Below are 13,377 nucleotides of genomic sequence, written 5' to 3' on the forward strand. Positions count from 1 at the left end.
CTTGAAATTTCCTGAATGTGATGATGTTATAGGTCATGCCCTTGGCTGGATCTCTAGAGTGGAGAAAGAGCAAGGTCTAGTAAATAAACATCCACTGAGTGAATGAATGAATGAATGAATGAATGAACAGGTCTGGGGTAAATGGTCTCCATCCCTTTACCCTACACAGTCAGCTTCACGAGCCCTGTGGGCTTCTCTGTTCAGTTCCTGGTCATATTCCTAATGCCTATAACACTGCTCACTTCCACAGCAGGCATCTACTAAACAGAAGAACAAATAAAAGCCGAGAGGTACCTCACTTAATGCCTGGCAAGCACCTCTGGGTTCACTACTGGTGTGCCAATTTCCTGTTTGGCAGCCAGATTTTGAATTTCTTCTGCAAGGCAGGAATCATCCCACTATCTTGAGACTGTTCCCAAATATCGGCTAAGAGAGGCCAGACAAGGGGAATGGGAAGGTTAAGATGGGATCCTGGTGGCAGGGGCCTCTCCATTTCCTCCTCTCTGTGACACTCATCACAATAAGCAGACACTAATCTCACACACCACCCTGTCTTTGATATCCCAGCCAGATGTTCTATTCGATAAATGAAACTAATTTACTCAGCAGGCAGCAGAGAGCAGCTGAATCAGGGACTTCCTGTCCTCAGCTCCTGCCCAGTAGGATGGGAGGACTTGTGCATCTTGTCCCAGGCTCCTGCCCAGCAGGAAGGGAGGACATGGGCATCTTGGTACCTGCATGCTCATAAAGTAGGCAAACAGGTTGTGAAGGGGCAAAACACAGAGCTCCCTCTTTATTGTCTGGGGTGTGGACGGGAGCAAGGCACTACGTGTTACAAATGTATCAAGTGATGAAACCATCACTATTTCTGATGATCACTATACTTGCCACATTATGTTGAGGGGGCTGAACAACAACTAGACCAGGAATGAAATTCCAGAGCAAACATGCTGGGCTCAAATCCTTTCTCTCACACTCATCAGTGTATTTTTACTTAAGTGTGTTTCACTTGGTTAACGTGCTCTCTCTCGTTCCCCCTTCTTCCCTACTCCTCTGTGACATGTGCCAGTGAGCGGGTGTATAGGCACTGGGGTGTTGGAGGGCGTTGCTCACCTGTGTGTATGTATGGAGGCCAGAAGTTGATGTCAGGTGTCTTCCCCAATAGATTTTCATTGAATTTTTGAGAAGGTCTCTCAGTGAGCCTTGAGTGGCTGACTGATGAGCTCCCCAGATCCCCCCCCCATCTTTCCCCCTGTCCCCAGTGCTGGCTTATAGCTGTACACCACTGTGCCCTGCTTGTGTGTGGGTGCTGGGGATTTAGACTCGGGTCCTTAGGCTTGAGCAACAGGTACTGTACTCACTGTCCCTAGCCTTGACTCTTTAATCACTATGTGCTTGGTTCAGGGTTAGGGTTACAGATGGAAACAAATGCAGTCAAGGAATTTAGATCCATGGCAGTAGACTCCACAGTTTATATTTCTGTGAGGAGTAAACCCACAAGACTCCTTGAGGGTACCTGGTCACAACCAGTGCTTGGTAAATACTGCCAGTTATTGTTATTACTGTAATATGTCAGTCATACAGTGTTAGGAAAGAAAGGACCACCGTCTCCCTTCTGTCTAAGAAAACATGCAGAGAAGGTTCTGCCCATGCCTTGGGTGAGCTGCTGAGGGAATGAGGGCAAAACCCCACACCTTCTTAGTCTGGGAGTCTTGTGGCCCTTGGTAGGTGAGGTTTTGGACCTCACCATGGGGCTTGAAAAATCTATGAAAGTAAGGGTGGTAGGATGGGAAAGGGTAGATCTTTCCTGAACATTAACTACAAGGTAGGAATAGCCTGGAAGTCAGAAAAAGGAAACACTGCCCTTCTCAACAAGGCCAGAGACCGTGGGGGGAGGGGTGGCGAGCCATGGCTTCATCTCAGACATATATTACCATTCTCTCCACCCGATCTCCCGGTCTCCCCTGAGACAGCCCTGTGCAGCGTGAGGTGGGAGGGGGAGTGAGGTGAGAGTCAAAGATGCATTCGAATTAGAAGCCAATAACTGGGAAAGCCGCTGGGCACTTAATCAATAAAAATAATGCATGTGCGTTGTAGAAATATTCCCCAAGATCAATTTCCCCTGAAGAAATATTTGTTTCTTTTACCAGATTGCCACAAGTGTATAAGGGAACATAAAGCCTTGATAAACACCTCCTGAAAAATACGGGCGTGACTCCCACCCCCGGCCCCACTTACAGCGATGTGAGCGATTTCAGGCCCTGGAAGGCATCTGGAGCTATGTCCGATATCTGATTCTTGCTGATGTCTCTGAAAACATTAATGGGAAAGTCTGAGAACATGGTTCACAGGTGTGATAACGTTCTTCCTGAAGTATGCACCCAGCAGTTCAGCCATTCAAAACTGGTACAGATTAATTGATCAACCAAGCAATTTATTTATTCACAGCACAAGAGTCAATGCCTAAAGAACACATCTCCTGCTGACTTGGGGTAAAGTATGTCTATGTATGTCTTCTTGGGTTCTAATGAATGCCCGCTTAAGTCTTGCCTGGCACAAAAGGCTATGGATATGTAGGTCATTCCTGTTTAGGTGTGAAGCCACCTCCAGAAGCCATGAATGCTGGGTATGCTAATATGCTGTGATCCTGACACTTTGGAGGCTGAGGCAGGAGGATTGGGAGTTGGAGGCCAGCCTGGGCTACGTAGTGACACCCAGTCTCAATAGGACAAAAACAAACAAACAAACAAATGAAACAAAACAAAAACCTAACCAACCAACAAAACAAACAACAACCCCCCCCAAAAAAAACCAGAATCCCAAACTAAAAACTAACTTTAACCCAGGGCCTTGGTCTCAGGTGCTGTTATCAAGTATTTAACAGTACAGACAAAGCAGCATGGGCCATACCCACCCAAAGGTCAGGCCCGATTCCTTTATGCATTGCTTTCTTGACTTGTATCCCATAGTTATTATCATCTTGAAAGCCCTGGGGTATTTCACCTCCCCGGTCACTTCTTATCCCTGACCTGATCAAGTCTTTCTGAGCATGGATGATGCCATCCTCTCATCTGTGTGATACAAGAAAATCACAAGACTCTCGAAGAGTGCCTCTAGACAGGGATGTGTCACTGGCTAGGAATGCTCCTCATTTGGGAACAAATCCAGGGAGGTGACACCCAGAATTTAAGAGGGCTGCTGTGTGTTAGAAGGATGTTCCAAACACCAAGCATATGGTAGGTCGTCTGGCTTTGAAGGTTGAGGGCCTGGTCTCAAAGTTGTGTGTGCAATAGATAGTCTGGTCTCCCAGATGCAGGGAGCCCTCTGCTGTATACTTTGAGCATCCCGGTGACAACTGGGCAACAGCTTCTTGCTAATGGACCTTGCAGAAGGGGATTTCTTTTCTTCAGAGTTATTAGCTCAGGGCTGGCCTTTGGGCTCCTGTCACTGGCAGAAGAGCTGCACCAATTTTCCTGTGACAAGAAACTTCTCTTGTTCAACAAAATAAATCAATGGGTCCTTGCTTTTGTGTAGGAGAGGGAGGGCTGAGGTCTTCACAGGCCAACAGGAGGAGACAAGTGGATATTGAGAAGAAAGCACATCTGAGAAGATTGGTAAATTTTGGCCTCTAGTGGAGCCAGCCACCCAGCCGCTCAGCTTCTTAAACTCACACAAAAGGAGTATCTTTGTCCTGTCTCCCCCTTCATCTAACAGCCCTGGAAAAGGCCAAGCAACAACTTTTGCCTAGACCTCTGCTCCCTTCCATCTCCAAAGCCTGTAAGTTAAAAGATATTTTCCCAGGTTAAGGCCCCTCCGGCACAGCTGTCTGGCTTATCCCTTTAGCTGGTAAGATTGCCTCAAACAAATCCAGATTGTGTTTGCAAACTCATCAGCTTACACTGGGCTTTTCTTCAGCGCTCCATTTTTGTACAAGGGTCTTAACAAGCAAATACCCTGGATTATCCTAATCTTGCTCACCCTTAGGGTGGCTGCCTAGCAAAGCATTTTACAACAGCACACAGAGTCTGCTTGCATTAGAGAGGGGGCCCATTTTAACATTTTCCCCCTCTCATGGGATGTCCATTCACAGGGTTCAGAACTCTAGCATACAGGAAGTCCTCTGGCCACTGGGAAAGATAATCTGCCTCAGCTGTGTGGGGACAGATTGGGGTTTTAGTTCACAATGAGAACTTCAGGACTCAACTCTCCTTGGGCTATAACACAAGGTGAGATAATTTTCTGGTTTGGGAATGATGAGTGATGGGAACCAGAAAAGTAGTTTGGTGGGAACAGACACCAATAGTCACTTAGACCTTTCTTTCCCCTATTTTTTTATCCTACACATTTATATATTTTAATGTGATATTTTAGAATATATGCTTACTGTGAAATGACTAAATCAAGCTGTTTAGCACATTCAAATCCTAGGAAGTTATCTATTATTACTTGTAAGGACATTTAAAACCTACCCTCAGAAATTTTCAAGTAGACATTACACTGTTATTAACCATAGCCAACATGGTATAGGATACATCTTTTGGACATCTTCTATTAGCCCAACTGAGATGCTGTATCCTTGGACATCTATCTCTCCAGTAGTGCCAACTCCATCTCCACCATGGCCCTTGGAGTGTCATCCTACCTGCTGCTTCTCTGAGTTGGAAATGTAGATTCATGTGTATGGTGGTTACTCTCCACTGTCAACTTGACTGGATTTGGCATCACCTAGGAGACACACCTCTGGCTGTGTCTGTAAGGCTGTTTCAAGAGATCATGAACTGAGAAGGGAAGACGGACTCTAAATGTGAGTGGCACCATTCAATGGGTTGGAGTCCCTGACTGAATTAAAAAGGGGAAGCAGAAAGCTAGCTAAGGACCAGCATTCGTCTCTCCCTGCTTCACGACTACTGACTCAAACAGCCATCATATGGCCTTACTTCCATGATGGCCTATATCCCTTTTAATTAAAAAAAGAAAAAATCATGTATATGGGTATTTTGCCTTCATGTATGTCTGTGTACCATGTATGTGCAGAGGCCAGAAGAGTGTGTCAGATTCCCTGGGACTGTAGTTACAGATGGCTTCAGGTCATGCAGGTGCTGAGAATTGAACCCAGATCCTTTGGAAGAAAAGTCAGTGTTCCTAACTGCTGAGCCATTTCTCCAGCCCCTGTATCCTTTCAAACTGGGAGTCAGAATGAACCTTCTGTCCTTAAGCTGGTCAGTCAGGCATTTGGTCAGAGAAGGGGAAAATGTAACTAATGTGATGTATACAGGGGACTGTATAACACATTTAAAGTATGCAGGAAGAAACAACCACCTGAGAGGTTAAGGACCTGAAGCTGCTAAGGCCTTGACCCGGGCATTTTGGTAATGAGTGGACATCTCTTATCTCCAGACCTTCAGCTCAAGGCTGTTCCTGACGTCACTATGCTGGACACAGTACAGACAGTCTTGGTCAGGGCTCAAAGCCCAGAGTCTGATTTGTTATACCGGGTGTTCAGGGCACTAGAAAACATAAATCTGTGTATTTATTAAATCTGTAAGAAATGTGAATGCACCAGATCCCCAGATCATACTACACACATTTCAGAATATAGTCACACTGAGACCCACTCAGTTCCCTAGAGCTATAAACTGAATGACTATGAGGGACCAGCTTTTCCAGGCAAGAACAGCAAATCCAGCACATAGAAGGGATAAGTATGGAATAAAAGAATAAGATAGTAGAAAATGTTACAACCTATGGAAGATTTGTTCTACTCCTGTGCATTCAAATGAAAAGAACTTGTTTTGTTTTTGTGACATGACCTGGCTATGTTGCTCAGGTTGGACTTGAGCTCACCATCCCCATGCCTCAACCTCCTGAGTTGGGATTACACCTGTACCACCACATCTGGCTTCAAAGAACTCTTCTAGAATCATTCTGACAGGCATGCCCTCAGTATTAGGGTTGTCCCCACATCAACTCTACAAAACCAGGAAAATGGTCTCTAGTACCCCATCTCTTTACTAATATGTTTTTTTTAACCTGGTAGTATTATTAATATTAGAGTGATCATTAGAAATAGGTAAGAGTGGAGCCAATGATTCATGGGTAATTCTATTTTTAAAGAGGGACTAGGATGTGTTCAGTCATAACTGAGAGGGGACATTTCTTCCTGTTAAATATTATGTATAAACTATTCATGGTCACCTAGGAGGGAAACATGATTAGGGTCTGCAATCTATTTGCAACTGAGACTTACCTGAGCCCACACCATTAAGCAACAGTGTATATTTCTGAAATTCTCTTGGTCAAAAAAGTTTAAGCAGATTCTTTTTCCTCTTCCCACCCCTTTGAGGGGCATCACAATAAATACCAGTGGCATCAGGAGTGATCAAAAATTAAATTCACTCTCCAGGTCATGACTGATAAGGTCTTATGAATTTTGAATGTGCCAATTGTGGCAACTCCAATAGGATGGAGAAAGACAGTAAAACACAGCCAAGCTCTAAATTACCTGGACTTCACAAAAAAATTAGAACAGGGACTTAAATCATGCAGGAGCTATAGGTTGAGGGCAGTCACTGAACTTGTCATTTTTCACCAAAATTACTACCTGGGTGCATAATCACTGTGGGCTTTAAAAATGAATTTGGGGGGGGGACACATGGAAAGTGAGCCAGAGAAGCAGGGATGCTGAGAGATTAATGACCCGAGATTTTAAATATTAAGGCCTATATTTATACAGATCTTCTAGAAAGGATGCTGCCAAAGAGAGGGGAGAAGCCAGTGCTGTGAGCTGGCTTGTTATTTTGGCTTCCACTTTTGGAATGGCACTAGGAGAAAATCCTGTTTGCTTTGGCTTTCCAGGGAGATGGGAAGTTGGCTTCCTGGGATCAGAGGGTAAGGCTATTAATGCCACTGTTTCATGGGCATATTTATTTTTGACATGAAAGGAATCAGTAGATCTTGTTGATGCTAGCCCCTCCCATTCAGGGGAAATCAGCAAACAGGCCTGAAATGCAAGGAAAAGCAGGATGGAGTCCATGCATATTTTTCATTCTCTGGTGGAATGAAAACAGCACACTGAGTACTAGGTTAGGTTAATGGCCTTCCAACATGGAAAAGGGAAACGGGGTCTCCCTTTAGAATCTTTTTTTAAAATTGCATTTAATGCCTACATATATGTCTAGTGTGAGGGTATTGGTTCCCTTGGAACAGATACGTGTGAGCTGCCATATTGGTGCTGGGAATTGAACCTGGGTCCTCTGAAAGAGAAGTTAGTGCTCCTAACCACTGAGTCATCTCTCCAGCTAGAATTCCTCTGGGATCATAAACTCTGTGATAGGTCATTTCTGAATCCCATTTTTGTTTCTTCACATACTTCCATGCTGAGTAACTCACAGTTAAGGCTTAATGTCATCATGAGATTGATATTGTTTCCCCATGGCAGAGATGATGCGGGAGTGCAGTCTCAGGCTGCCGTGGTGTGTGTGTGTGTGGGGGGGAGGCTATAGCATGCCAACATCACCAGCAGGATATAGTGGTGGATGTGGGATCAGTAACTATGGTTCTGGGGATGCTGGGTTTGACCACGGTCAATTCATATGACTGCAATTTTAAACCATATGTTGGGCATAACCTCCAGGGCTAACATATGTCACTTAGAAGGGAAAGCCTTTACTGTGGCCTCAGGTGCTCATGTGACCTAGCCTTTACCTGCACCTCCCAACAATCCCCATGCCAAATCTCCCTTGCTTACTCCTCTTCACCAGCTGTGAACTACTACACACAATTTCCATGCCTTACTATTGCCTAGGACACCTTACTGAATTCTGATATTCAATTCCTTATTTTTTTGTGCTCTCCCAACTGAAGAGTCTCCATGAATGCAACTTTCATTTTTGTTGATGGCGCCATCCAGACTCTGGAATGTAGCAGCTCTTCATAAGTGCAGGTATGTTTGTGGGAATGTGAATGATGGCAGTACAGGAAGATGTGAAGCCACTGTCATACTGCTGTCAGTATCACCAAAGCCAAGGGCATTAAAGCTGGCCGGTGTGGCTCTGGGGGTGGGCTAGCTCGCCTGCTTCTCATAAGGATCACTTCACTTTTCTCTGGTCAGAGAGCTTCACAACTCTACATGCTGAAGCTCACACACCTTCATAGCCTAGCCTTGTCTGAGAGGAGTGGACATGATCTACTACACCCTGCAAAGCCCTCCCTCCACGCATCTACCCTCCCACTGAAACATTCCAGTAAAGTCTTCCCAAGGGAAACTCACATTCGCTTCAGTTTCTTGTACTGGGTGAAGGCTCCTGCAGGAATGGATTTGATGGAGTTCTGTTCTAGGCGTCTGGAGAACAGAGCAGAGAATAGTCATTAACCAACCACTTATCACCAAGGGACCACTGAGGGGTTACTGTATTCTCTGGCCTGGAGGACAGGATGGCATCTCTTAGCACAAAGCACAAGGGCACAAAGCATGTGTCTCTGTTGCAGGAGAACAATGCAGTAGCCACAGTATTCAGCTGTTGGCCTGCAGAGCCTCATCCCAGGGCCCAAGAGCTGTTAAGAATGCTGGAAAGGATACAGGAGCTTCGATGCTTGCCTATCACCAGTTGCCTTTGGAGGCAGAATGCTGTAGGAAGCAACCAAGCAAAGTGTTGAAAAGGTCGATGTCACAAAGAGAAGGAAGAAAGAGATAGACCACAGGACAGTTGTGTTTCCCTGCCATGGAACCATGTCACTATTTAGTTGACATCTCAACCACAGAGCTAATGGGCAGAACTGTTGGCAGCTGACTTCATCTTTGGCAGTTTTCATATTGTGGCAGGACAGACTTAAAGTCTTCAAGCTTTCAGTAGGACATGCCTTAGACTGGTTCCCTGAGAGCCTGAAAGCTGCAGGGCCCAGGTTGGACCCCTGAGTTGCTGCTGGAATGTGTACCATATACATCATATGAACTTTCACAAATGCGTTTAGTCTTAGGACTCTGGAAATAATAGGAAATGCTGCAGGCCCAGAGCCCAGAACTTCCTGGGAAGAGAAGGGGCCATGGGGAGTAAGTGAGCCTTTCCAGTCTTATTATTTCATCTCTCAAATGTCTTCCCACCACTAAGAGCCGGTGTAGTGGGAGACAGGCATGAGCGGCAGGTGGGATGCTCTATTACAGATGATAAATGACACCTGAGCCCAGGCTGAGGACTCAGTACCTCATCCCCATCCATCTCTCTTCTCCCTGAGGTGCAGATCTTTTATCAGCTCCTCATTTGGCATGGCTGCTCCCCAAATCCTCAGCTGGAAACACACACACACACACAGACACACACAGACACACACAGACACACACACACACACACACACACACACACACACAGAGAGAGAGAGAGAGAGAGAGAGAGAGAGAGAGAGAGAGAGAGAATATGTTTGGAAGGGGATATGTGGAGAGAGGGGAGGGACCAGCTTCCTCAGAGGCTATGTCTAGTGGATGCACACTTCTGGCAAGGAGGACCCATTCATCTCTAAGAGTAATCCCCATCGCAGAGTGGGGGAGACAGTCGTATTAATTTGTGCCTCCACGGTCTCATCTTCATTGGGGGAACAGAGTATTTGTTACTGGAACCACTAATGGAGCAGTTTGCCAGCAATTTTCCCATTTCAAACAACATCTCAGCTGCTAATGTGGAATGGTTTGTCAGGCCTACCCATAACATAGACAAATCACTCTCTAGGCAAAAGGAAGGGGGAACGAGTGGGAGCCTGAAGAGGAAGGGCGGGCAAGAGGAGAGGGAGCATCAGGACAGATCATTCTTGGCTGCCGGATGAACACGGTTTACAAATGAGACTGCCACGGTCTGTTAGCGATGTCTTTGTGCCCTGCTAGAGGGGGTGGGGAGGGCACTTTCCTGGGACTGTAGTCAGAGGCAGGCTGGACGGAGGCCTGGTTGGCTGACCGACTGCTGGTGAGTCACCAAAGCTTGCCAGAGTGACTCGGAGACCATGGGCTACTGGATACAGCCACCCACAGAGGCTGTCTTGACAGACTTCCCAAGGACATTCTCATTTTCCAACTGAGTGGAGGGTTCAGCAGGGATTTCTCAGCCAAGGCAATAGCTCCGTGGATCTCTGGGACAATGCAAGCTCTCCAGACATCCTGTTAGTCACTTGCCACTCAGGAAAGGGATTCCATGGTTTGCTGCCTACGGATAGAACCATCACCTACAAGGAGAGTAACCCTTTTCCTTTTTTTTTTTTTTTTTTGCTGAAACTAGAAGCCTATGTAAATGAAGCAATGTTGGGTACAAGTTATGTTATCTATCTGTATAACTTATAATCAAGGAGCCTCCACTTTGGGGAGTACTAAGGGAGGGGTGCTCCAATGAGCAGGATGTGGCACCGGACCTCAAGGACTTTTAAGAATCTGTTGACAGAGCTGAATCACAGGACTGAATTGCACTGCTACCATATAATCAAGGTGAACCATCATTTATGGAGTTGTGTTGCTTATGTCTATTATTTCTGGGAATCCTTGCATGTATGAGGCAAGCTGTACTGGCCCATTTGTAGACAAGGCAAAGGGAACCTCGAGGGACCCAACAGCTTGTCAGAAATAGTAAATCTAGTTAGTGGTGGAATTGATGAGCCCTGTTTCTATCCTTTGGTCACCTTACTTATGAAAAAGGGTAAACAGAGGCTGTCTCAAAGTCACGGGAAAGTCTGAGGTATGAGGACCCACTGACATCATGGATGTACATTCTCAGTGGACAAGCTCTCAGTGCTGATGGGACAGAGATGTGACTACACTCTAGCTCTCTGGATCCATGGGCTCCATGTCTACAGATCCAACCATGTTTTTTTTGTAAATTCATAAAAAGGCATCTTATTCAACATGGATAGACTCTGGCCATTATTTCCTAGGCAATACAGTCTAGTTACATAGTATTGACACTATAAGATACTATGAGTAGTTGAGAAGACATTCATAGTTTATATTCATTTTATATAATGGATTTGAGTATCTGAGGATTAGGAATTTCACGTAGTTTCTGGAAGTACCCCACCCACGTATATATAACATGCATATCGGAGTACTAGGGAGTGAGGTTTGCATAAAAGATTACCCTGGCAGAGACCTTGGCTTGCATCCTGCAATCCTCAGACTTTCTTATGCTGGGAATGAGTTTTCTCTGTTATTTCTCAGCCTCCCAATGGACCCTTAAGAGAGTGTCAAAGGCATGGCATGCTCAGGAGGCAGTGAGACCTCTTTGATGGTGGTGGGGTAGTGGTGAATTGCCTGTGTCCCTTAAAAAAGGGGGGGGAAGGATAATAACATTAAGAACTAACAAGTGTATCGAGATCATCCACTGCACTTAGAATCTTACATTGCATGTCAAACTTAATATCTACACATCTGTGAGGTGCATCTATAAGTTATTACCACCTCCATTCTCTCCCTCCCTCCTCCTTTCACAACACAATCTTATGTAGCCCAGGCAGGAGTAGAACGTATGTTCTTCCTATTATAGCCATTCAAGTACTAGGATTACAGGCATGCACTGCCAAGCCACGATTCCCCAACCCTACTTTAGATGCCAGAGAATTGAGGCTCAGAGAGACAAAGACACTAGCGTAAAGTTAGGAGAAGCTAGAGTAGGGGTTTCAATTCAAGTTCATCTGATTCCAAAGCCCTGACTCTCAACCACTGGGTTTTATTGAATCACCATTCTCCTAGTCCTTGCCAACTCATCTGCAGGGAAAATGGCCCTCCTGTCAAGGTATGGATATGCACATGTGGATGCACATGGGTACATAGTCTCACAGAGCAAGGACCTTGAGAAGGTTGAATATGTCACCTGTCCTACAGCTTGGAACAAGAAGACAATGATCCAGTCTCCCAGTTAAAATGCTCCATTGTAAAGACCAAAAAGAAGCCAAAGCATTAGCAAAATCTGTCACATTTCAGGCTATGTCTGAAGCCAACAGCTGTTTTAGGGCTCTCATAACTGGCACATGTGTTTTGCTTTGTCTGGCAAACGTTCTTCAGGCTGCAAACAGATTTAATAGAGCTAGCATAAAAACAAACATACAAATCAAACATACAAACATCTTCCTGCACCAGCAAAAACAATGGGAACATCTGATGGGGGATTTCAGCCATTTCTGCACTATACTAATCTGCCTTAGTTCCTCAGGTGCTCCCTTAATGATATGTCATTTGCAAACATGCGGCTGAACGCGATATATTTCTGGCAATTCGTAAGTCACCATGATGGCAGAAAGAATGCATGGCTTTGTCCAGTATGGGGGTGCGCCTATAAGTCGCCCTATAAAGGAGAATCTGGGGCCATGTTGAGATACTGGTGGTACTGGCAGCAATGTTGGTATGATGAACATCTAGCATTCATCAAGGGCTTTTGAATGTCAGACAGGATGCCCTCCATACACTGGCTCACCTGTTCCTTTCTACAGTGCCATGAAACATGCAGTGCAGCTACACTGGGTTATGGGAATGGTCCAAGAAGTCATTTTGCCCAAGACCAGTAGCTGATGAATGGAAGCCTGACTGATGTGACCCAAGTTCCTGGCTCCTTAACTCTAGCCTCTACTATCTCGGGGATAGGAAATAAAGAAACTGTATTCTTTCAGTCCTTTCCAGGTAAGAGTTTCTTAACTGTCAGTACTCTTAGTTCCTCCTGTTTCCCTCCCTCCCTCCCTCCTTTCCTCCCTCCCTACTCTCCCCCCCCCCCGGTCTGTCTCTGATATACATGTATACGTATTATGTATGCACATGCATTTGGAAGTTGGTACTGGGTCTCTTTCTCCATCGAGCTCCACCTTTATTATTGGACCAGTCTCTCACTGAACCTGAACCTGAAGCCATTCATTCAGCTAGGCTGACTGATCAATGAGCTCCAGGGATTTGCCTGTTTTGGCTGCTTCCTGAGGCTGGGGCTATAGGCACACACTGCTATCCATGCCCCGTGTCCTACTTTTTATGTGGCTTGTGAGGCTCTGAACTCGGATCCTCACGCCTGAGCATCAGGCACTTCATGGACTAAGTCATGTCCTTAGGGCTTTGACTGGGCAACTGTTGTTAGGCTATCCAGACCCTGGGGAAGGAAGGAAATCTCATGTTTGTTTCCCAAGTTGTCCTGAGACATCTGAGTTCAGAAGTTCAGTTCTTGAGACTGATCTTAGTACCTTTCAAGGTGTATCCTGAGTCGAGCTTTGTCAGACCCTTTCTTTATGTTTGCTCTTAGCAATGAGGTGTAGTCTCTTCCACTTAATTCCTATGTTGGGTCTACAGCAAAAATGAGGAATGTGGGCAAATCCGACATACTACATCTCTAATGGACTGTCTGCAAACAGCTGGCATTGCCTATGGAACAC

The 13,377-nt window shown here is 45.5% G+C and overlaps 1 protein-coding gene across 1 annotated transcript in view; it reads right to left on the reverse strand.

Moving 5' to 3' along the window:
- Nucleotides 1-13,377, reverse strand: part of Slit3 (slit guidance ligand 3) — a 561,683-nt gene that overhangs the window by 98,577 nt on the left and 449,729 nt on the right. The window contains exons 10-11 of the mRNA XM_051180959.1: nucleotides 8,270-8,341; nucleotides 2,239-2,310 (exon numbers count right to left, since the gene is read on the reverse strand). Of these exons, the coding sequence (XP_051036916.1) occupies nucleotides 2,239-2,310; nucleotides 8,270-8,341 (144 nt within the window). The remainder of the gene's footprint in view (nucleotides 1-2,238; nucleotides 2,311-8,269; nucleotides 8,342-13,377) is intronic.

This window comes from Phodopus roborovskii, unplaced genomic scaffold (assembly GCF_943737965.1).
Source record: "Phodopus roborovskii unplaced genomic scaffold, PHOROB, whole genome shotgun sequence".
Taxonomy (NCBI): Eukaryota; Metazoa; Chordata; class Mammalia; order Rodentia; family Cricetidae; genus Phodopus; species Phodopus roborovskii.